Source organism: Gigantopelta aegis, chromosome 6, assembly GCF_016097555.1.
Source record: "Gigantopelta aegis isolate Gae_Host chromosome 6, Gae_host_genome, whole genome shotgun sequence".
In the NCBI taxonomy this organism is placed as follows: Eukaryota; Metazoa; Mollusca; class Gastropoda; order Neomphalida; family Peltospiridae; genus Gigantopelta; species Gigantopelta aegis.
In genome coordinates, this window is record NC_054704.1 from 58336083 (window position 1) to 58363217 (window position 27135).

The window sequence follows — 27135 nt, forward strand, 5'->3', positions numbered from 1 at the left end:
ATTGAATTGACGCTTTGGATTCTTGGAGAAAGTTCTTTAATTCTTTATATATATATATTACATACCCATTAAATCTTACTATATAAATACAGCCCTGAATACAAAAATGAAATACACTTTTCCGTATTCAACTCAACTGCCGGAACAATACTGTATTCAACACTACTATTTATAGCACATGGTTAACGGGAATGCCCATCGCGATATGTAAACAAAGTTTGTGCTTGGTTTGTTTAAAATGCTATTTTGTGGAAAATATGAACTGAAAACAGACGAAATCGGTGACAAATATTTACAATTTAATGAGCGCGATACCAAAACTTGAGACGGGAACACTACTAACCAACGAGCTTTTAATCCACGATAGTTAAGGTCGACGACAGTCACTTTTTGGACCCTTGTTTTGGCTTCGTACACAATTCTTATTCTTATTCAATAAATAAAACATCTCCAACCGTAATTTGGTGATATGATATATTTGACAAAAGGTATCTTTTATTTCTTTCATCTTTCAAAACTTCAAATTAATATTTTGTCCAGAATTATGAAAAAAAAAAAAAAAGTACCGACCTGTAAACAGCGTTGTCTGCTTGTTATAGGAATTTGACAGGGGTCAAGGTTAGTAGTCTAGTTTTTATTTTTATGTGGCACAGCATTGTAATAATACAGCTAATTTTGAATTTAAATGACGTCACTTTGCATCTCCTTACAATAACCATAAACTGGGTACATGACGTTTCCTTTTTGGAAAAATTCCAATCTAAAATTGCTATTGATTTTTTTTTTTTTTAACATTACTAATGCACCTGGATGTGTTTGAACAAAATCTTGTGATTAAAAAATTGTACCTTTTACGAAATATAGATTTCTAGTGAAATTACGGCAAGATATGCTATATTTATTGTGTACGAAGACAAAACAAGGGTGCGAAAAGTGACTGTCGTCGACTTTAGCAACAATGGCGTCGCATGCACCATCTCCTCACGTAGAAAACTTGAATGAACTGTCACCCGATTATTCAGTGGCGTGATGATTTATGGAGGCACATTTAATATAAACTTACACTTTTCAGCAACGAATAATTCAGGGCCATACCCTGATCGAAATCCTAGGGGCGGGGGCACTACCTGTTATAAACAATTTAATGAAACACTATACAAATTAAACCCCGAGATGTGTATGCTATTTTCTGGAGTAAAAAAAAAAAAAGTTGTTAAAGTACCATATTTGACCAGAGGGCCAAGACAATTAATAATAATAATAATAATAAAAATAATAATAATAATAAATAATGATAATTAAATGAATCAGGAAAAAAAAAAAAAAAATGTTCAGTAGGGTTCCATTTTTTATTAATAAATAATAATAATTTATTTCTTAATTTAATTTTTTTTTTTTACTAGTATCTAATTATAAGAAACACACCTGTTACAATGACTTACCAGTGCTGTTTATTTACATCCAAAATTTAATGTTGAGAAGACTTACAACAACAGCAATTAACAACAAACTCAATAGCGAATTAAAGTTTGTGACACAGACAGCCAGCTTACTCTTCTGCCAACAATACATGTCAATCTAGGTCATTGCAATTGTTCTTAGCCAATCAGAATGAGGTATTTGCCTAAATAGCATTGACAGTAGACCCAGCATGGTTATAAAAATAGACATTGGTTTTTAGTTCAGACCTGGGCTTGGGTACTTCAAAGAAATACTGCAGACATGAAATTGAATATTAGACTGCTAAATCACACTGGTGGTAAAATATTGTGTTACATTTGTGTTTTTATTGTCTGCAGGAGGTATGACCTTTTAAATGAACTTTAAACAAACTATGCTTTTTCATGTTATTTACTGTGATAAGCTGACGAACTGGGGGTGGGCTTATTTACAAATAAGGGCCTAATTTTTTTAATGCTATCAAAACGGGGGTATTCAAAGACATGGAAAAATTTCCGGTCAAATACTTCTTTGTAATCATTACTGTAAAAAAAATAAAAAAAAAAAAATAAAAAAAAAAAAAAAACCGCGGTGCATCGCGTTTATTGCTTTTGCGATGTCAGAGTTGAATGGTTGGCAACTGGTTGAAGTTGGCTTAGTTCACGGGAGCAGCCTTTCTTTTTTTCCCTCCCAGTAACCCGCCGGGTTTACGTCATGGGTTAAATTGGTTGCCTGGTCGTGAAATATGGTAGCCCCAGGCGTCCAGGCACAGGATTTTTCCAACCCTAAATTTACTCATACTCGTACACAAAACGCGATATAAACCATTTTCTTTCTTTTTTTAGTTAAAGCCATTATTGTATGTCAGTAAGGGCTAATCGTAGGCCTGCTGATTTGCCACAAACCGCGATTGATCCTTATGAAATTGTATTGGGTAAATCCCGTTTTTTTTATCAAAACGCCAATTTAAAAAATATTACTTTTACTGAAAAGGAATTTTTTTTATATATCGCGTTTTGCGCCTAAACTCTTCATATACTTTTGCATGACCTCTAATGCTTGTGCAGATATAATCCAGGATATATATAAACCTGAATGCAAATGTGTTCTCATGACAGATATACTCAAAGTAAACTTAAGAGTTTATATATACTAATGTATGTAAATGTCTGCATGAGAACAGGGCTATATATATATACATGTATAAATGTGATAGATACCAATTTGATTGAATGAAACCCTGAATGAATGCACTAATGGCACACATTGGCCAGCCTATATCAAAGAGCTTTCTTAGAACATGTCAACACTTGCATGTCACTGCCATGTATCAACGTACACAACCATTATGACTGCAAACTGTAAAAGTTGATCAAATGATTATTTGAGAAACATTTATACTGTTAATAATAAAAGCTTTTGTTGAATATTTTGTTTGTTTTGTTTAATAACACCACTAGAGCACATTGATTAGTTAATCATTGGCTACTGGATATTAAACATTTGGTAATTCTGACATGTAATCATCAGAGGAAACCACCTGCATTTTTCTAAAGCAGCAAGGGATCTATTATATGCACTCCTCCTGCCCCCCCCCCACCCCCAAACAGGAAAGCACATACCACAGTCTTTGACCAGTTGTGGTGCACTGATTGTAACCTTGTTGAACAATGAACATAAATTTTGACAGAGGTTTCACAGCAACACTGTTACTGTTCTAAATAGTGTCACTGTGATAGGTCATCAGTGTAGTTGGTGATGTCACAGCAATTTTCTTCCCACTCTAGATTTAGGTCTGCTAGATATAATAAATTTTGTAGACCTGTAATATATAATTTTTAAAATATACTCTTAAAAAAAAGTAGGAGAACTCCTAATAAGAATTTACAATTGCCAAAATTGTAAGGTATATTAGCTGTGGTGAATGGTTATATGATAATAGTGAATTAATTGGGCAAACATTACAACCGGTAGTTCAGTATTACAATAGGTTTTATGACCACCAAAGATCTTGAAGGACGATTGGGGTCAGAAGTGAAATTTGAAAGTTGACGGGGGGAGGGGGGTGTTTATCAGTAAATTGCAAATTAAAATAATAAAAATTACTAAAAACAAAACAAAACAATTACAGCTGTACGATTAACAGAATGAAAAAGATTGACAGAAATAATGTTCCACAGTGATTAAAGGACGTTCCTGGAAATTGTCAAAATCGAGAATGACACAGCACGCACGTGTACGGGGCAACTGTGTGATGCACGTGCAAACTATGGAATGTGTTTCGGTGTGTTGATAAACAGACCTGAACATTCTTTACTAGGATGTCTGTGGTCAAAACGTATGTTCAGTCTAATAGTTGATATTAACATTAATATTTCAGGTTCCCCTACTTTTTTTTAAGAGTATATATATATATATCCCTTCAATTATTAATGTATCACTAGTTTTCCTGACTGTGCTACATCGCCCTGTACAACATTGCGTAACGAACAATTGCTGCATATTAGCTGGAATTACAAACGAACTCACTCCAAACATTAGTCTCGATCAAAAAGACATTTATTTTGTACAGGTAAGTGCATAAGAAAGGTCTTAGTAGCGCGAGGATTTGTTCTGCAGAAAAATGTAGATGAAGAAAAAGCGTAAGCGGAATAGTCGCAGGCAATTTTCACTTTCATGACAGAATATTGGAAGAATTGTATTACTATTCCATTTCAAAATTTACTATTTGCGGAATAGCGTAAAATTCGACCCCTGAAAGATATATATATCACACCACACTGATATTGAGAGGAAACCCGCTGTCGCCACTTCATGGACTACTCTTTTCGATTAGCAGTAAGGGATCTTTTATATGCACCATCCCATAGACAGGATAGCACATACCACAGCCTTTGATGTACCAGTTGTGGTGCACTGGCTGGAGCAAGAATGTATTATGGGAGTGAAACAAAGATTTTTATTGACAGATTTTGCTTAGGAAGAAGGAAGGAAATATTTTATTTAACGATGCACTCAACACATTTTATTTATGGTTATATGGCATCAGACATATGGTTAATGACCACACACATATTGAGAGAGAAAACCTGCTGTCGACACTCCATGGGCTACTCTTTTCTATTAGCAGCAAGGGATCTTTTATATGCACTATCCCAGACAGGATACCACATACCACAGCCTTTGTTAGACCAGTTGTGGAGCACTGGCTGGAATGAGAAATTTGCTTAGGAAGTTTGATGTGCCAGCAGTGTAGTGAACATATTAACACCACAGAACATGTTATTATCTTTGTCACAGACTTTAGTGCCAGCAGTGTAGTGAACATATTAACACCACAGAACATGTTATTATCTTTGTCACAGACTTTAGTGCCAGCAGTGTAGTGAACATTTTAATCCCACAGGATATGTTATTATCTTTGTCACAGACTTTAGTGCCAGCAGTGTAGTGAACATATTAACACCACAGGACATGTTATTATCTTTGTCACAGACTTTAGTGCCAGCAGTGTAGTAATCATTTTAACCCCACAGGACATGTTATTATGTCACAGACGTTAATGCCAGCAGTGTATTGAACATATTAATTTCACAGGACATGTTATCTTTGTCAGAATGAGCAGCAGCAGCAGCAGATTAAATCACACCAATAGCCCATTCTTTGATACATTGTGACATCACAGACCAGTACATAAGCTACACCTGTGCATATCACTCAAGAAAGAAATGTTTTATTTAACACTGCACTCAACACATTTTATTTACGGTTATATGGCGTCAGACATATGGTTATGGACCACACAGATAATGAGAGAAGAAACCCGCTGTCGCTACTTCACGCGATACTCGTTTCGATTAGCAGCAATGGATCTTTTATATGCACCATCCCATAGACATGGTGGTACATACCACGCCCTTTGATATCATATCACTCAAGAGTCCATCCCATAGACATGGTGGTACATACCACGCCCTTTGATATCATATCACTCAGAGTCCTATTTAGCCCTATTTTAAAACTCCTTTAAATACATTTGAATAAAGCATAACATAAATTGAATGTAAAAGTAAATTTATCCATTAGGGCGTCAAGAATAACAGAACTGTAATTAACTAATTAAATTGGTTATACTTGATCATGAAATGTCTACTCAGTCAAATAGTTCAAAGAAGGAATGCTCGACAAAACTGGATTACTCAGAACATCATTATTACGAATCTAGGATCATCAGTAACACACTTTCAGCATAATTAATATTTTTATTTATCATTCATTAAAGGCTTTTTAGGAGATATCGCTGGCACTATAATTTGCGATATCTCCTGTGATATCTTGATTGGTCAAATTTTAATCACAAGACAATGTTTTGTTACATCACTGTGTTTGTTTCAGCGCTAAACCTACCATCAGTGACGCCACGCCACTGCCGTTCTGCTAATTAACGAGTCAACTGCTGACATTCAACCCACATTAATTACTGACATTGTTTACAACTGTCACAAATGAAAAGAATGATAATGGATGATAAAAAGAATACTCCCCTCGTGTCTTGTGATATCATAATTGTGATCAAAATTGTTCAACAGAATAATTATAAACTTACCTACAGTCCATCCCATGGGTAATGCCTTTTTTCATACTACGAAATTCACTACAATTTATTTATTTCTGAGCCGATTGATTTGTAAATTGAACACAAAAATAGTATTATTTTGTTATTTCCAAAACACATTTACTTTTCTTCTTACATGAAACCAAGCTACAATTATTTACAAAACAACGTTTTTATAGAATGATGTGTCAGACTATAGACTATTAAACATTTTGGTTTTCTGGTTTCATCTCAGGGCTAGCTCTGGCACTCGCTAATTGTGGATTTTGAAAACAATAGGCAAATTTTATTTTAATATGGCAAAATTATTGATATTAGTTTGAAAATTATTTCAGTTTCTACAATTTTTTTTAACTTTATGGGTATTTTTGTAGTTATCAATCAGGGCTTCTAGAATTGTTTTTAAATCCACTAGCCATGGAATCACTGATTTTAAAAATTTACTAGCCACAATTAAAAATTCACTAGCTCTACTTTACTTTAAATTAATACAATTTTACGAGATAATAGTATTAATCATATATTTCACCTCAAGAGGGAGATGGAGCTTAAAAACACTAACATTGGGGGTTGGGGTGGGTCAGGATATTCATATATACAAAATAGACTTAACTGCAACATTTGACAATATTTGTTTTCACTAGCCATTGGGCATGACAATAGTAGTTATTTACTACCGTATATCTTCGCCTATAAGTCGAATTTTTTTCACCCAAAAATTATTTTATAACTTGGGGGGTCGATTTATAAGAGGGTAAAAAATTTCACCCAAAAATATTACAGTTTTGGGGATTATTTTAAAAGTATTATTGTTGAAGTATGCCCTGTATTTATACTCAAATATGTTAATTTGACACATTTATTTTGTTATAACCTATTTGTTTTGGCATTATAAGTTATGGTATTGGTTATTTGCCAAGAGAACAGTCCACTTAGTTAAAATAACAGTCATCACTAATAGCAAAAATGTAAACAATACTAACTACCTGTTGCCCGAGTTTATTTTGAAATCTGGTCACTGGCATTAATGGTTGTTCAAACAATGTTTTGTCGGTGATTAACTTCATGAATATTACTGAGCTTTACCTTAAAATAGACTGATCTCTGCAGTTCACTAAAGCAATAGGGACACACATCATTTGGTACAAAAACCAGTGTACTTTCCAGAGTTATCCTCCTTACATGTATTAATATGGCGGAAAAAACATGTGTTTAACCGATGATACATGTACTTTCAGTTTTATCGTAGTGATCTGTTGTCAGTGTTTATAAATAAAGTTGTTGTCTTTGCACAAATCCATGCTGTACAGTGCCATACAGTAACAGTCAAACAGCTTTCACTCTCTACTAAAGGAATATTTTGTTTTGATGCTATGTAGTTTCATTGGAATATTAGTCAATTTATTGTGATGTACAAAACGTGAAAAACGAAGTTTGTAAAATAATTTTCTTTTGTTCAGATATTGTACATTATTGTTCTCATGTGCTGAAAATAAGAAATACTTCAATATTTATACGTTATTTTTCATGGGTCGACTTATAAATGGGTCAATAAAAAAATAAGTTTTCAGGGCTTGAAATTAGGGACTCGACTTATAGCCGAGATCGACTTACAGGCGAAGATATACGGTAGCTCAATATTGAAATATCACTAGCTATGGGAGTGGGGCTATCATAATCTAGAAGCCCTGGCAATATTTAATATTTAGGTAGAGACTAATATAGGCATTGCCTGTTGGATCAATCCACAATATTAATAGAAACGTTAATAAATCCAGTCCTTAAGGTTTGACACGAGCATTCGTGTATGCTCGTGCAGGACTATTTCCACATGGGCGAAAAACAGCTCGACTCGTCACATGCAAATATTGTTAATATATTTACTCAAAATTACTCTGAATTGTTACATTGGGAGCAATTGCTCTACTATATAATTTCAGGAGAGCAGTTTTTTGTTCACCATAAGTACTGAATAAATATTATTTAAAATATACATATGTTTAAAATAAATTTAGCAAAGCAAAGTGCCAGTTGCTTCTATAAGACTTACACAAATGAACAACATGGATATTTTTGAGATCACTAACAAGAGTCAGGGGTGGGGGGAGAGAATTACCAACTGAAAAAGAGATAAAAGAAAAGAAATGAAAGTTTAGATACATACCTTAGTGCCAGATGAAAGACAGTCCCTGAAAAGAGAGAAGACAGAGCGACTATAAAGAGTGGACAGGTGAATAGCATAAGAAAAGACAAGGCAAACTGTTTTACATGGATGGCCAGTGTCAACAAGGTAGACCAAAGACAAAAGTGCATTTTACCGTGGAGACAGCAGATTCATCTTATTTTATAAATAAAAACATTTCATCCAACCTGGGAAAATTTCATTTTAAAAGCTTGATTAATTAGCAATAATTTCTAATTAATTGTCAAATGCAGTAACAGCTCATTTTGTGTAGGTCATTTTATTTTTAACGTTTTAATACAGTAGAATTGGTTATTTAATTTATCAAGTAAACTCTATATTATCATCCATGTCACTATGTTCATAATTTCATGCAACTGAATACCAGTGTAATTCTTACAATCCCTTGGAGAAAATAGTAATAAGATGCTTTCTTCAGAGAAAAGAATCTTTAAGTACCACTATTTGATGCAAATAAACGGCAAATAGACATGAATAGAATTATTTTAGTAGTATATTATTTTAGAAAGGAGTCAATTATTAGTGGCTACATTTTTTAATATTTGATGAATCCCATGAAATGGTCACACAACCAGTTGATTACAAGTATCCTGTGCACACAAAAAATTGGATTGCAATATTTCATATTTCAGTTTTCTACATTATGCTGCATAATATGCAGGGCCCAAAGTACTGTGGGACACTGTGCGCCTAACATAGAAAAGTATATATTTTAAAACAGAAGCACAATATTTATTTTAGAAACACTTTGATTAACAAAAATGGAAAATAAACACATTTCACTTAATGTCATTGAAGAGTACACATAGTGATGCTATGATTGTGGACTGACATTACCAGGGGTGCAGAAATGGAAAATATTTCACTAACACGCCAGACCAGAATCATCTAAAATTAACTAGCCCACCAGAATTTCTACTAGTCTGCCACTCTATAGAACAAAATGAATGAATGAATGTTTAACGACACCCCAGCACGAAAAATACATCGGCTATTGGGTGTCAAACTATGGTAATGCAAATAAATAAAGTGATGATCAACATCAATATAAAAATTCAAGGTTTAAACAAAAAAAGTGTAAAGAACTATGCAAAAATACAAATACAAATACAAATATCACAGAATTTTACGGACACCGAATCTTACTCTAAACTTCAATTTGTGCTGTATTGGCCATTCTCAAAGAGAATGTTACACCCCTGCACCACAGTGAGGTTACAGCACGTGCAGGAGCTCTATACAACAATATATGTTTGTTTAACATATATACATATAATGACGAAAACATTATTGAAGACACTTGTTAAGAGGCCGGCTATAATTTTCAACATTTTCACGAGCGTACAAACCGTAAGCGAGGGGAGGGGGGTTAAGTGGCCAGCGTACACTTTTTTTTGAAAATGAAAAATGTCAATCAACATTTTTCATTTGGGGATGTACACTTTTAGGGGGGGGGGGGGGGGGGGGGGGGGGGACAGGGGGGGTGGTCAAAAGTGTAGTTTGTACGCTCGGGAAAAAGTTGAAAATTATGGATCAGCATCACATGGCAATCAAACGAAATCAAACCCCAAGGCAAAGCTTGATTGACAAAGTTTTGAAATGTTCTGGTAAAGACTAACGTTGCACATTTCTTTCATATAGGTTTACCAAATTCAAGTGACATCCTGCAAGTATCTTAAGAAAAAATATATTCAAAACAAACCGGCAACATACTTTGAACGTAAACAAATATATTTTTGAACTATTGGATTTTGAACGGCTTTTTCTGGGGAACGAGGCTAAATCGGAATCACTATCAAAACGGAACCATTTTCGTTGGCCAAAACTTGGCTATAATGAGACCTAAATGTATTTGCGAAAATGGTACCTACTTATACTTTTTTTTAGCTAACAATTATAGCATTTCAATGTACTGGGAAAAATGGTGTTACAAAGTAATAAATAATTAATATAGCTTTTGTTTTATTGAATATATCATCGTTCACAACTTGTAATGCTGTTTTAGCCATGCATTTTATTTATTTTTGGTTTCGTATACCGTATTTGACCGGAAATAAGACCACGTCTTTGAATAAGCCCCACTCCGTTTTGATAGCATTTAAGAAATTAGGCCCTCATTCGTAAATAAGCCCACCCCCAACTTCGTCACCTTATAAATAACTAGAAATTGCAAGTTTGCTCAAAGTTCATTTAAACGGTCATACCTCCTGCAGATAATTAAACACAAATGTAACACAATATTTTACCACCAGTGAGATTTAGCAGTCTAACAATAACAGTGTGTAACATTGTTTTCAATTTCATGCCTGCAGTATTTCTTTGAAGTATCCAAGCCCAAGTATGAACTAAAAACCAATGTCTATTTTTACCACCACACTGGGTCCGCAGTTAATGCTAATTAAGCAAATACCATATTCTGATTGGCTAAGAACAATGACCTTAGATTGACAATTTTTTGTAGTGTAAGCTGGCTGCCTGTGTCAGAAACGTGTAGACACTATGAGTTTGTTGTTAATTGATGTTGTTTTAAGTCTTCTCAGCATTAAATTTTGGATGTAAATAAACCTCACTGGTAAGTAATTGTAACATAGAAGGTGTGTTTCTGATAATTAGATACTAGTAAAAAACCCACAATTTAATTAATAAACAATTATTATTTATTAATAACAAATGGAACACTAATTAATAGATATGCTACTGAACGTTTTTTGTTTTCTTCCTAGTTCATTTAATTATTATTATTTATTTTAATTATTATCTTCTTTTTTTTCTCAACAAAACTGGCCCCTTGTCTGGGAATAAGCCCACCCCATGCTAAGCTCACAATGAGTTGTCTTGGCCCCCTGGGCTTATTTCCGGTCAAATACGTTAAGTCCTATAGCCATAGATTTTGATTCCGTTTTCTTCAATTTTGTTCGGTTTCATTTTCGATACCTCTTTCTGCAATGTCGCACCTGCGCAGTTTGTAACTCCGAAGTTGGCAATGCTGTACATATATTGTTGTGTATTAAACTAGTTTGTCATCATTGTGAACTGTTTGTTTGAATGCTTTTGAATTCTGGCATTGTTAATGCGGAGTCGCGGATTCAATGTAAAAATAATAAAATAATAAATAAATTTACAGTCAGTCTGAAAAAGACTGGTAGATGCATTTTTTAACTCGTCCGCCAGAAATTTTACTTGCATTTGGGAAGTGGTCGAGTACTTTCTGCACCCCTGGACATTACACATGGTTGAGATTGTAAACACTTGTTTAGATTTTAAAGTTATAAAATGCTATTTTGTTTATGCATATTACACTCTGTTTAGACATGCAAGGCATCGTATTTTTGACATGCACAAATAATTAAAATAACCAGTCTTTTGCAACAATCTGGTTTTTATGTAGTTATAACCAAACTTCAGCAGTTTTGATTAACAAGACTACTACTGGGGGTTTTTATGTAGTAATACATAGAGACAAGACAATATGTAAATACCTGCGTTATATATCACAAGAAAGTGCTTTTGGCACACATTTAATAAGAAAAAGAAAACTAAATAAATCATATTACAAATGTCCTTATAAACACATACGGAAATATGTATAATGTATCATAAAAAACAACAAACCATAAAGGGACTCGCATGCACCACACATTTTGCCAAAAGTGGAAATACATTGCAAAATGTCTTAATGTTGTCCCACCCACATCATAATATATTGTAAATCCATCATTAACAGTGTTAGTGGCAATGCATGTAGATAATTTGATAAAATTCAAACACATTGACTATATTTTTAAAATATTAAATAAACATACTTGATGAAAGCTTACCATAAGTGACCCCCAAAAATGCTAGTAAAAATCCTGCCAATACAAATGAAAATAAATAAATAAATCCAGTGGATTTGCTGTCACATGACAATGTTGAATGCGGCATGAGCTCATGAATCACTGAACAGGACAGTGTGACACCAAATGCTTTGAAAAAGGTTTCTCCTGCCCCACCAGCACCATGAGCACAGCCAAAGTTCTTGTCCATGGAGAACATCAAATAACATCAACAAATAATATTAGTACTCTTTATAAAGATATTTTTAGTGACAAACATGAACTATTTTTAGACAATAAATGAAATTTCAACATCCCACTCAATGAGATCCAACAGGAACAAAACGATCGTTTCTCAGTGACACAGATTAATAATTTGTTCAATCAGCAGTTTTAGTTATTTAACATGTAATTGGTACTCTTAGTTTACACATGTATGCAAGAAGAAACTGCAGCCATCACATTTATTCACTTTCATACAGGAAGCACTTGCCCAGTACAGTGGCAATTGATATACCAGTTGTGGAGCACTGGTTTGAAATTGGGACAATCTCAATCTAATTAAAATTAGCTCCACTATTGTGGATCTAACAGTAGCCAGTTGGAGCTCATTGTCCACCAATCAAAACCGTACTTGCAAAATCATGCCAGTGATTTAAAAATAATTTGAAAAACATTCCGAATTATCCTAAGGGTATACAACATGTTTCGTGTGAATTACGATTGCCGTAAAACATGTTTTATTTTATAAAATAAATAATTTGTAATGTAAAACTGAAGACTGAATCAGTTAGTTTTTTTTATATATATAAATAAATAAATAATTTTTAATGTAAAATTGACGACTGATTGGTATGGTTCGCTGTACTGCTGCCACTAAAATAGACTCGCCCGATATTTTTAGAATTTGTATGCTCCCATATAACGTTATAAAAGGCGAAGTGTGATTGGTCAATATTTAAATTATTATTTACAGATGAAATTTTACCTGGACATTGGAGACTACACAGTGTTGTTAGCAATCTGATTAAAATTAGTTCTACTGGTCTAAATAAGGCATTCGTAATTTACATGAAATGAAATATATTGTATACCCTCGGGATAATTCAGAATGTTTTAAAATTATTTTTAAATCACTGGCATGATTCTGCAAGTATGGTTTTGATTGGTGGACATGAGCTCCAACTGGCTGCTGTTAGATCCACATGTAATAGTGGAGCTAATTTTAATTAGATTGGGACAACCTGTGATCTAAAGAGTCACATTCCATTTCCCTAAAGAAATCCCATTGTAGGTCATATTTTAAGCAGACATATTAAGATGGAACTGACCTGCCTCTGGAACTGCTACAATTTTAGCGAAACCATAGCAGATAGTGTTCTCTGATAATAAATAAGCTCAGTGATTTATAAGGGATGGAATAGGGTCATTCCATGTCAAAATCCCCCCCCCCCCCCCCCCCCCCCCCCCCAATAAGGAACTTTTAACTTAACTCCTCAGATTTCTCTGGAATTTTGTTTCAAAGATGAGCTCAATCGGACCAGCAGTTTGGATGCTACAGCTCGCCCATTTTGGCAAAAATCACCAAAAATAGGGGTGGGGGCCTATATTTGAACGTCCTTAAATAAGTAACAACTGATCCAATCTTGATGGGAATGACATCTCTGGAATGGGAATTGACCAAGGAGTCAAAATCTGCCATTATTTTTTATGTAGATGTAAGTTAAAGTGTGATGACCTTTTGACCTTCACTTTGACAATGAATTTGACCTTGTTGTCCTCATGACATTCAAAGGAAAATTGGTCAGAATTATAGCCCAACATGTCTTCTACAGAATAGAACAGAACCACAGGTATAATATTCCTTTGTAGTCCACAAAATCAAATCAAAATACCTTTTCCATGCAATTTAACTTAAATTAAGGATAATTCCCAATGACTATGAGTAGACATTGAATGTTCTTGAAATTTGGCACACATACTACTGACCATAGTGAACAATTAATGGAAATTAAAACAGTTAACGGTCTCAGATTTTTGTTGAAGCCATGCCCATATTGACGATTTCTGGCAAGTTTGTCAATATAGCAAATATTGGAATGTTCTAAGTATATACCCCAAACCTCAAGTATAGATGATATACTCTTCAAAAAAAGAAACGCAAAAGGGTACAAATGGGTTATAACTCCGATTTTATGTTTCCTACCGGTTCATGCTTTGTGAATATAAGGTCATTGCATGTCCCAAACACATTCCCACGGTTACATTCGATAAAACGCAGCTACTGTACAATAAAGTTCCAAAATGTGAATATTCGCAAAAACGCAGCCACGTGCAAACCATGTCACCACTGCACGTGTGTTGTCTGCACGTGCAACATGAACACTGACAGTATAAAAGTGCAGGGTGTTCGCTTGTCTGGCCTCTGTATCTGGCCGACAGTTGACAATCCAGGACATGCCACGTCTCAGTGAACCGCAGAGAAACAATGCCATCGGCCGACTAGACGCAGGCGAATCCAGAACGGCCGTTGCCAGGGCATTCCATGTGTCCCCAAGCACCATCTCCAGACTGTGGGACCGTTACCAGCAACATGGATCAACACGTGACCTCCCTAGATCCGGTCGACCACGGGTCACTACCCCCGGGCAGGACCGCTACATCCGGGTACGCCACCTTCGGGAACGATTGACTACTGCCACCTCCACAGCCGCAGCAATACCAGGTTTGCGCAGGATATCCGACCAGACCGTACGGAACCGCCTACGTGAGGTAGGAATTCGTGCCAGACGTCCAGTTCGAGGTGTCATCTTAACACCACAATACCGTCGACTCCGACTGCAGTGGTGCCAGATTCATCGACAATGGGCTCAACTGCGATGGAGACAGGTGTGGTTCAGTGACGAGTCCCGATTTCTGCTCCGACGTCATGATGGAAGATGTCGCGTGTATAGGCGTCGTGGTGAACGTTATGCGGCAAACTGCGTGCAGGAAGTGGACAGATTCGGCGGGGGTAGTGTCATGGTGTGGGCAGCCATCTCACACACTGGCAGAACTGACCTGGTCCACGTGCAGGGCAACCTGAATGCACAGGGCTACATTGACCAGATCCTCCAGCCACACATCGTTCCAGTTATGGCCAACGCCAACGCAGTGTTCCAACATGACAACGCCAGGCCTCACACAGCATGTCTCACAACGGCTTTCCTACAGAACAACAACATTAATGTCCTTCCTTGGCCATCGATATCACCGGATTTGAACCCAATTGAGCATCTATGGGACGAGTTGGACCGACGCCTCCGACAGCGACAACCACAGCCCCAGACCCTGCCCGAGCTGGCAGCAGCCTTGCAGGCCGAGTGGGCCACCATCCCCCGGGACGTCATCCGTACTCTGGTTGCTTCAATGGGCAGGCGGTGCCAGGCAGTTGTCAACACACGCGGAGGCCACACCCGGTATTGACTCCAGATGACCTTGACCTTGGTGGTGTGTCCTATCACTTACTCATAATGGACTAGAGTGAATTGTGAACAATCCTGCAACATTTGGTAATTATCGGACTCACCATTCAATAATTAAATCAATTCTCCAAATGTTACGACAATGTGGTTTTGCGTTTCTTCTTTTGAAGAGTATATATACCATAATTACGAAATGTAGGCCCTAACTGACCAGTTTCCATGTGTTATAATGAATGCATTCATTCTATGGAAACCTAGTCCATAGATACTGTTCTATGATTTAGTACATAGTTACATTCATTTAACACCAGGTGTGAACCCCTAATTACCACATGATCATTAAGTTAAAACAATAGGGGAAATTCTGGGGTGTTTTTATTTCAAATCCACAACTTTCTGAGGCTGCTTCCAAAAATGTAAGTGTACATATATTATTCTAAAACACTTCCGATACTTAAGATTGTAACATATACAATAAATCAAGCATTCTCAAGTTTGTTTGTGTCCGTCATATATAGACTTCAGAGATAGAAATAAGCAAAAAATTTGACTATTTGTCTGCCAATAAATTCACTTGTTCAAATAAACAAAATAATAACTTTGTTATCATGAAATTAAATTGTCTTCCCAATCAAAACATGTGTTTTATTAAGTTTATTTTCTGTAAAACAAAACAAAGTCTGTATCGTGTGTATTGTTGTAACTGACGATGTAGAGACTTCTTATTACTGCATTTTGTAGAAAGCTAGTTCAAGGTGAATATTAATATATACTTATTGATTTGTTGATATTTGTGAGGACCAATGTCAGAATAACATTTATCAAACATATGTTAGTGTAGGGTAAAAAGTATTGTGAACTAGTGAGGGCTTTTTTGTTTTATTTTTTTAAAGCCACTATCCCATTGGGCTCCTGGTTTTGCATCTGTCACTAGGCCGGTGTTAAAAAGCACTAGCCCCATGTGTTAGGCTAGCGGATTTGTTGAATTCTGTATCATGACTAGGTGAGATCATTGCTTCAAACACCTTAGTAAGAAAACGATGTTCCCTGGAGGGAAGGATAGCATGTTTTCTCTGGTAATTCGAGATTGTAGCTTAAAGGAGACCGGACACCAAACCATATATACAGCGTAATGAATTGTTTGCCGTCATAAACCACAACACACAACTACCGCGCTCCACTTATTGACTAAGTTAAGCATGCCAGTCTTGGTTGGGTGTTTTTTTTCGCCGATCTCCGATGTTTTCCGCAAACTGTCGTCAATTGATGAGCTAGACTCGTGACGTCATCGATGAGAAGAAAACTGAAGAAACTACCAAGCAGCATGGACGAACTTAGCGATTTGAGTGACGAAGAATTGTGTCCAGCTTGTGCTAATGGCATCAAACCGTATCAGTTTGAACCACTTATCAGATACTTTGTCCCTAATCCTGGAAATGTTGTCTTAGACGAAAATTCGGATGAATCAACTGCCGACGAAGACGAGGAAGCCACACGGTCATAGACTAGCATACAAGCATTTTTTTAAACATAATTTGTGTGTGACATTTTTAATGTAAACTGAAGCAAATGGACCTAATTAGAAGACAAGCACACAAAATGTAATAATATTTCATCATAAATCTTGTTTAGCGTAGATGTAAATATGACACGTCAGTGGATATACCAGAGGCCGATTTCGCAAATTTCCAAAAAGCATCCCCTCCTCACCAAAGCAAGATATAATAATTTAACAAAAAACTTTGTTCTCTTAACTAGTTACCCTCCAAGTTTTAATGTGTTTGGTTAAACCGTGTATTTTTAATTATTAAGAAAATGTGTTACCAGTCCTCCGAAACTGTCCACAGCCGGGTACAGAAACAGAAATGTTGGAAAATATTGTACTGTTGCCACATACTAACAATCACTTTACAACTAATATGTCTTATCGACAATATTATTATGTAGTCTTTGCATTTATTACTATAAAATACAACAGGCCAGTAGGAACTGGGGAGGGGTGGGCCTAGGGGCTTGTTCTCCATCATACACTCTAGGATGAAAATGTATGTTTTAAATTTTCACTACTTTGCATAAATAAAGATGATATAAAGATAAAAATCTAGTTTGTATCCCTCACTAGAGACTGTATTCCCCCTCCCCCCCCCCCCCCCATTAATATTAATGTGTATTCTGTACATTATTGTAATGGCTTACCTCAGATTTAAGATGAAGAACTGTAAATAATGTTAACTTTGTGCTAATAGTGTAGTTTTGGGATTTAATATATTAATCAATTTATTGTTATTATTAACATTGTATTACTATTCAGTATTCGAGATTAACGGTATCCCGATATCCCGGGGATACCAGAATTTAATTTTGGATACCAGACTTCAAGAACCCAGTATCCCACCGGGATGCAATATAATATGAGGGCTCGAAATGCAGTGTTAGTACATGCACCGGTGCATGCTGATTTTTGCGTGTGCATGTAACTTTTAAAACTGGGTGCACGCAGTGCATGCTAATATTTTTCAAGTACTGTGTATTGCGTAAAAAAGTTGATAACTTGCTTAATACAAAACACAAATATTTGTACGTTTTTGTAATAGGCCTATTATAGATTTCTGTAAGGCGTTTACGTTAGGTGAAATTTTCAAATTTGACAAGAATCAGACATAAACGCAGTTGTATAACGTTCCGGTACTGTTAATAAATAAATATAGGTATTGCCAAATAATTCCGAATAGCTTCGTATAAAAAAAAAAAACGAAGTTGCCTTATTTTTGGTGCATGCAGAATTTTAATGGTGCATGTAACTTTTTTTTCAGCATGCACCTGGTACATGTTGATTTTTTTTTTCATTTCTAGCCCTGAATACTAAATTCTCCGGTGGGATACCAGATTTTGAAATGTTAGTATCCAACTGGGATACTGGCCAAATATTTTAATCTCTAACACTGCTATTAGTGCTCACCAAATATTCCTCATGAGCTCGTCTCGGACAGTATATGGTTTTAAAATACCTACATTTAATAAATAGTGTTCTGTATGTGAAAAAAATATTACTCGACGCAGTGCTCAAAAGAACATAGTGGAGGAAATTACTTACAACCAACATGGTAGTCAAGGGATAGGAATAGCGAGACGATATTGTACATTGCAAATTTTAAGGGCTTACCAATACATGAGACATCTTTATGGCGCCTGATGCGTGTCAGTCGTGAAGAAACTTAAATATGTATACAACTACAACTTTATTTGAACGAAACGTGCGATAATATTGGCGAGAAACGTGCCGATGTGATCTGTGGTGGCACTGCTACAAAGAAAAGGCATCCAAATCCCGTAACAGTAACTGAGACGTAGGCGAAAGTTTCCGTTACAATACCGTAACTAGGTGCCTGAGGCAGACTACGACAGCACCACAGTAGCATGGCAACTGTTACATATTCAGTAATTGTTTTTATATTTTTTAATCAACCATATAAAATTAACATTGCATCTCAGTTAGTAACATTTTACAACCATTTAGCAGAAATGGATTTTTAAAAATTATATTTTGGTGTCGGACATACACACAAGTAACGTAACTATTACGGATAAAAGTTGGCTTGAAATAGAAATATTTCTTTTATATATTATGTTAATTAACAGCGTTCGAGATTAAACATTTTGGCCAGTATCCCAGTTGGATAATAACATTTCAAAATCTGGTATTCCACCTGAGAATTTAGTATTATATGGCATCCCGGTGGGATACTGGCTTCTTGAAATCTGGTATCCAAAATTTTTTTGATGTTTGATATACACTGGTGGCACCTAAGCATTTGTGTTATATTTTAAAGTTAAAATATTTCTGTAAAAATATTTGTTTCACCGCCACAGTACAATGGAACAATAAACGTGTTACAACTAAAGTTATTTTAATTTTAATGTTTTTTAAACTCAAGTAATGGGCGCATTTTAGTGGGACCCCCCCTGCATATACTGGCCTGCATGACGGCACATAAGTCTGCGCAGAAAACATTAAAACAACCACTTCTGTCACTAATGTTTACATAAAGCAGCAACAATGGATCCGACTTTTATAAGTTCTAAATAACAAACACTTCCTGTTATAGTCTGTTTCAAAAACATTTAGATTGTGAAAATGAGATAAATATAAACAGTGTTCCATGTTCCTTAGTTTGGACAACACAAAATGACAATATAAAAAAAAGCCAATGTAAAAATATTTGATCATTGTATGCTTGGATGTTTACGTCAACAGATAAAATAAGACATTCATTTCATTTATGGATTCATAAATTACAATAAGGTATGTATTGAAGCTTCTATGTAAATTTATGTAAGTTGATATGCAAGGTTGATCATTACAACACTGACAGACACGTGTTGACAGGTGACAGAAAAACACGTTGATCGAGGCTGACAAAAGTATACTTTTAGTGCATTAATTCAGAGGTTTTTTCAATAAGTGTTATCGACCAGTTTTATACATATATTCACAATCAAGATGTGTTGTTTTAACAACGGTTTTGTGAATTAAATTAACGTTGTATGTTTGTTTACAAACATACCCTGACACTTGTTTCAAGACGTAATGTAACGTCATTAACGTGTGCAGACTTTTGTGCCGCGCAGACTAAGGTGACATGAGTGTATGTTGCATATAATTTACTACAAAATAAACATCAAAGTTTAGTTTTATTAGTTAATTAGAAAGTGGTCGAATACTGCTCATTGCGGTACTCAAACCTACTCTAGTTAGTGTATACTGCATAAACAAAACTTGGGTCTATTTAATAAACACTGCAAATAAGTATGTTTGAAGAAAAACAAATATTAGCAAATGCCAATAAAACGAACATGTTATGATACTTTCTCAGGGCTCACCCTGGATCAAAAATACCTGTAGCCAAAATATTAGCCAAATGGAATTTTTATTAGCCATATTGAAAATGCTTTAGCCAAATTTGTTTTACGCAGTACTGTATTGAGTATTTATATATGAATATGAAAATGTATCTTTTTTCAGTTAATTGTGTACAAACTGGAATAAATTTACATCAAGATTTACTTTTGCGTAATCGTATTGTTTAATGTCTGCAACGATGTCTCTTGACACGCGGGTGTCGGCTGACTCTGAAGCGTGACGTATATTCCACCGAGAGCTGTCCTCAGTTCAGGTAACGAACGTTCTTCATAACGTTCGCGAACTATTTTGAGATGGCCTACATGTCTTTCGGCCCTGAACTGGCATGTGTATTCAAATTGACACACATTGTCGGTCTGTTTTTATTACTTTGGTTCAAAGATTTTACAAAGTAAAAATAACAAGCTACATATCTTCCAGACATTGCTGTCATACATGCTGAATGCATGCCGTTAAAATTAATAACCGTGATTATTAAAATACGCAAACATCATAAGGCATAAGCTGTATTCTGCATGACACCGTTTCTCGTTACCAGTCGCGAGAGCGCTATTACGCTAATTGAATATTTGGTAGTATTATTATGTTTACAATGTCGGATAGATTATGTAACCGTTTGTTCACATCAGCAGACAGAAAATGGCTTAGCTAAAATTTTAGCCACTTGCAAATTTTATTAGCCATTTTTTGTAAAAATTAGCCAATGGCTAATTTGGCTACCGACAGCGCGAGCCCTGCTTTCTTTTTTTTAAGTGATCCAATACTGGGCACATTAAGTCAATACTCTTCTTAAGGTGCAGACGAGTTGCTTCCCTCTACTTAGTAAATTTAACATGACGGGGATATTTTTTAAGGTTGTTGTTGAAGATTTATTTTGTTAAAGGTAGGGTCAACTCCAACAAGAGCCTTATGTGTTGGAAAGATGCATACCTGGACCACCAACACATACTGACACTTTAGCAAATGAATAACGCGTAATTTTAGAGTTAATAAAAAAACATGATTATTCCTGCTAACTGGGGGCAGCCATTTTGTTTCGTTTTTGTGACGTCCGGTGGGATAGCTTGGGGCGAAGTGACGTCAGCTCCTGACCATCTCCTGTATGTACAGTGTAAACAAAAGCAGTAATTTTCGACAAGGCGCTTCTCTTTGATCAACCTGACTTGTAAAACAGCATAAATGACGTAATAATATAATAAACTATTTAACTAAATATATTTCAAGTTGCATTAACGGAACAAAATGGGGTTATAGTATTTTTCTCTGTTTAATAATCCAAAGGAAAAATGTACACTATTATGCCTATTGATATGCTACGTTAGAGCAAAAACAACAACCCACGATACCCAAGTCGGCAAGTGATAATTTTATTTTATTTGGGACTACGTAATTGGTCAGTTCTGTGGTTGTAGATGGAAAAGTCTACTTAATCAATAGTTTTACAGAACTATTTACAGTAATAAATTATGTCCATTACAATTTTAGGGGCGACAGGTAATATTCCACAATACCTGTATGTATTTTATGTCTAGACAGCGTCAATTAATTGGCTCGTCTGGTTAACAATCAAATACACACCTGCCAATCAGAAATCACAGGTAGAAGCAACTAACAGCATAGATCAATTAACTAAGAAAACACTCCGTGTATCATTTCAGTACATAGGTTAATGCATGAGAAAAACATTGTTAATTGTTTCGACTTTATTTGTATTGAAAAATAATATATATAGTGCTGGATATACTTGATGTGTATTATTACAGAACACTGCAATGTATGACTATTTATCATCCCGCAAAAACCAGGTAGATTGTGTTTCTCTAGTTCTAAGGCTCATTCCTGACGTGACGCGTTAAGTATTACGTAACTGTCACGGTACATGCTCTTAATTTGTTTCGCCTGTGGCGATTTTAATTGTGTTAGGGTGCCGTGTGCAGTTTATTGCCCGTAGCCCAGGTGGACAACTTGTTACGTAATACTTCTCGCGCGATTCTTGCGTTCCAATATGCACTTAGCGAGGTGTGGAGGCCATGTGGCGAGTAGTTACGTAATACCTCTGCGAGTGCGGTTTTACAACCGTGATTTTGGCGACGATGGCGTCAGTAGTCTGACGATCAGAGAGAAATAATACCTACGCTAGGAGAGATGAAATATGAGATGATACGTGAGGTGCCGCCTTGTTCCCCCAGGCCAATTCTGATTTTGGAATAAATAGCTAGGATTTAGAGATATCGAGGAGAACGATTAGGAAGGCTCCGAAGGAACGTTAGTCCGTTTGGACTTTGGTAAATATCATTTCTGCTCTGTGTATAACCTTGATGTGATTGATGTGACTTAAATATTTTAATACTGTATTATACCAATATTCTTTAGACAGTGTCTTCGGTCATCTGACGAAGTAAATCGTAGACTTATTGTTCTAACATTATATGAGTATTAGGTAAAATAAAGCTTAGCCAGTCATCCTAGAAGACCTGGGTACACTGTAGGTTATTGTCTTTATTGTGATAAGTATTAATTCTGTGTTACAAGATTACTGAAAGAGTAGTTAGGGTTAATTAAAAATTAACCCGTTAGGAATAGAGCTGTAATTCCTTTATTAATTAAGTTCTCCAAGAAGCGTTCTAAATTATCACACGTTACTGAACGAGTAGTAAGGGTTAATTAAAAATTAACCAGTTAGGAATGGTGTTGTAATTCCTTTATTAATTAACTTCTCCTGTAAGCGTTTCTCCATTATCACACGTGTGGGTGTGGTGTAACGGTGAAGTGATTCGCATATTGTGTAACTAGACACCCAGAGATTAACTAATTAAGTGATCAGTTCTGGGTTGTTATTATTGTTGTTATTAATTACTACTACGGCTGTACATTTGTCAGCGTAGATGAATACAGATTCCAAAGTGTATTGTGTTTTTGTTGTGTTTTCTAGAGAACTAACGTGCTATATTATATATACTTTATATAAGATCGTACCTCTGATCATACCTAGAGACGAGCCATACTAGGTTTAACAGCCTGTTACAGAGAGATCTAATAGATATACAGTTAGGAGAGATATTTTGATAATCGTGTTTTACTCAGTTACGGGAATTATAGAATCCCCGTGACAGTAACCACTAGCTCGCCAGAGGGCGTACTCACTGAGATGGTACAAAATGGCTGCGCCCGTTATATATAATAGTCGTCACATTTAACCGTTTCATTAATTAACTATACGATTATACGTGTTGATATTAAGCAATAATGTGCATTATATATCGTTGAATATGCATACCAGGCCAAATGCCTTAATTGTCCTCTCCTTTAATGATGCAAGTACTTCAATCAGGATTTTTTTAGTATGCCAGGTTACTCTCGAGTGCCAAATAAACGTACACCTACGTTTATTAAATTTGTGAAAAAATTTGGTGTCTACGCTTATTCAGCACCCTACGTTTAATTACGTCTTTAAAAAATGTAACCCCCTACGCTAATTCGGCACCCAACGCGTATTACAATTCTTAATTTATCAAATGGTACCGATTTTCCGCGATCACGGAATCGCGGACGGAATTTCAGAATTTACAATTTTCCGAGTTGTCAAATAAAATGCCAACTTTTGTGGTCAAATGATACATTTATTTATTTATTTATTAATATACATACATTGTTTTTCTGCTTAATTGATCATTTAAACCATTACGGCACAACAAAGTATGTTACTCTACGACAAAATGTAAACACGTTTACGAACATTGTTGGCCGCCATTTTGTTTTTATCGCTCGACTCGGTTCGGTTTTATTCGGTTGGGTAAATTCCAAGGATGCGTTCAATTGAGTGCTCGCCTGTAAATCGATGCAACAGTTCATGCAAGCACTTTATTATATAAATTAATCAATTACACTTCAACACTTCATCTTTTCACCAAACATTGAAGACTTGAGTTCCGAATTCTTAAAGGTAAATATGACTTTTTAAGCTATGTATACTAGAGTAGATATAAAGTACAGTTCCTTTAGGATAAGGGGAACTGGCCCAAACTTTATCTACATTCTTTCCTCTTTTTATACATATATTTTTTTTTTTACATTACAAATTCCACTCATTTTAATTACAAATTCCACTCAACCTTTTTATTTTCACTTGCAAATAGAGTATTAGAAATTAGCAAGAAAAATTAGGCAGAGTTACATCCCCTAACCGCATTCCAGTTCTGGCACGTTACGCTAACAGCTGGCATGGCCGATGACCACAGTTGTTTGTGAATTTTCGGCTGAGATTTATGCATGCCAGCCCCTGGCATCATAAGTGTCTCCACCTATGCTTTAAAAATAAAGAATGTTACAGGTAAAAATTAAGTTGATGAAATTACGTCTTGTTATAATTAACCAATGTGTTAAATATAGGAGATGAATCTAGCGAGCTGTCGTCCACCCTGATTGTTTTGGTTTTCAAGCCTGGAACTTTTGGATTTTTTCTCAAAGCTGCAATCTTACAGTTTTAATTAATTGTGTGTGACAATAACACAGTTGTAACAGTTAGATAATAGAAACATATGTTTATAGTGAACACATTTTTTCATATTATGGAATTTACTACAAGTTATTTATTTCTCAGCCGCTTCTTTTCTAAATTAATAGTGCTGCAACGATAAACCGGTATACCACGATAATTTATCAGCTCGATACGAACCGCGGTACAGTTTTGCGTATCGCGATTTTTATACGCTATTTTTTTTTCCTTGTATTTTATTTGACTTGAAATAGGCAAATAAACAAACAAAAACCACATCATTTTATTAATTGGTGGTGACAGGAAGTGTAACTATCACGTTAAGCGTAGTCGGCTTACTTGTTGGCATACGAAGTGATAGGTCGGTTATACTTGGTTCTGACTTCTAAACAAAACGTGTTTAATGTCCATTGAAAATAACCAGTTAACGATAATTACAAATAAATGTTTTGTTACTTACACATTATCATTCATTGTTCATTTACGTTGGAATACGGCTACGGCTATCATCTTCAAAGAAATAAACCAACAAGTGAGAATCACACTTCGCTGTTTTTCACTGAACTCGGAATACTTCAGCCGATCGTTCAAAATACCTCGGCTCTGGTTTGGTCGATCTGCCGAAACACAGCGACTCAATACGTACATTTCCGTGTTAAGCGAGCAGCAACGGAAAAGCCCGATAGTAAGGATTTCCGAATGTGACAATTTATAAATAGTTTGACACCGTCACACCGGTGTTCTAGTAGACAAGTATTGTGTTAAAAAATAAAAATATGGCTTAAAACATTTAGCCTGACAGCTGAAACTAATAAAAATCATTAAAAAGTTATGCCTTCTGTTTTCATTAAAAAAAAGACCCAACCCATAAATATTAAATTTAAATAATATCAACTATATTGCAATACATATTGCAATACAGTTTCTTATATCGCAATACGGTTTTGACTGTATCGTTGCACCCCTATAAATTAAATAACAATAGTATATTTTTGTTATTTCCAAAACACTTATTTTAATTTTTTACGTGAAAACAAATTCTGTTTTCATTACTAGTCAATTTTTACAATTTAGCTAAGTTTCCAGACCCTATGCTAATTCCGCACTCTACTCTTATTGGGGTTTTTTTAAATTTCTACACCCTATGCTAATTCCGCACCCTACTTTTAATTGATTTTAGACAAATTTCCAGACCCTATGTTTTTATTCAGCCCCTATGTTTATTAGGCACTTGAGAGTATAAATTTTTGGTTTGTGTATCCATTTGTTGGAAGTATTTTGGTTGAAACATGGTGTCACAATTTATGGATACAGGCTATATATAGGGTATATAACAGGATCTGGACGTAGAAACTAAGAAAGTGTGGACTACTGGGGCTGTTGCCCAATCCGTTTTTCTGAATTTTTAGACGATAATATAATAAAATCAAACAAAACTTTACAGCAGGAATTTTAATGGCAACAATGAATTGGTTGGCATTTTCGCTGTCTTATACTAGGGCATTAGAATAACGCGGAAAAGCATGCGACTCACAGGAGACTGGAGTGGTGACGAATCGCGACACGGGACACAAAGACAACCATTTTGTAATGAAGTGGTACACTTTCTTAAATGAAATAATTATTATAAATTTTCCAAATCAATTTCTTGGTAAGCCCAGAATGATTGCCATTATTCCAACTTACCCGTTCATCGTGCTATATGAATGAATGACGTATCGAAGCGATAATTCTTTCCAATAAACACAGCCAGGATTCTTCAAAATGGCGGCAAAAACAAGTGACGCGAGATGGCAGCAGCGTCACAATCTGTTGTTGTACGATAATTCCACCACCGTGGAACCAGTGAATTTCTTAGCAGACCAAATAATAACAATGCTGTGCTTTTCACCATAAATAAGCAAGCCCACGAAATTGGCAAACATTTTTATATTTAAAACCGCCTGGGAAAAAAATGAAAAAAAAAATACAAAAGAGCAATACAGTGAATACTTGGAATTAAATTATTTTTATTACGGTACATAACAAAACATTTTTGGCAAAAGTATCGGTCAACAGGCAATGCATACATTAACTCTATTGAATATGTACTCGTATAGGCCCTAGCATTGAATATATATATATATATATATATATATATATATATATATATATATATGTATATATGTATATATGTATATAT

At 35.4% G+C, this 27135-nt stretch overlaps 1 protein-coding gene across 1 annotated transcript in view; it reads right to left on the reverse strand.

The window, feature by feature from the left end:
* The window catches only part of LOC121374349 (polypyrimidine tract-binding protein 1-like), a 170328-nt gene extending 143580 nt beyond the window's left edge, over positions 1-26748 (reverse strand). Inside the window, exons 1-2 of the mRNA XM_041501437.1 lie at positions 26640-26748; positions 8220-8244 (exon numbers count right to left, since the gene is read on the reverse strand). Coding sequence (XP_041357371.1) covers positions 8220-8244; positions 26640-26647 — 33 coding nt within the window. The 5' untranslated portion in view covers positions 26648-26748. The remainder of the gene's footprint in view (positions 1-8219; positions 8245-26639) is intronic.
* Positions 26749-27135: the final 387 nt, after the last annotated feature.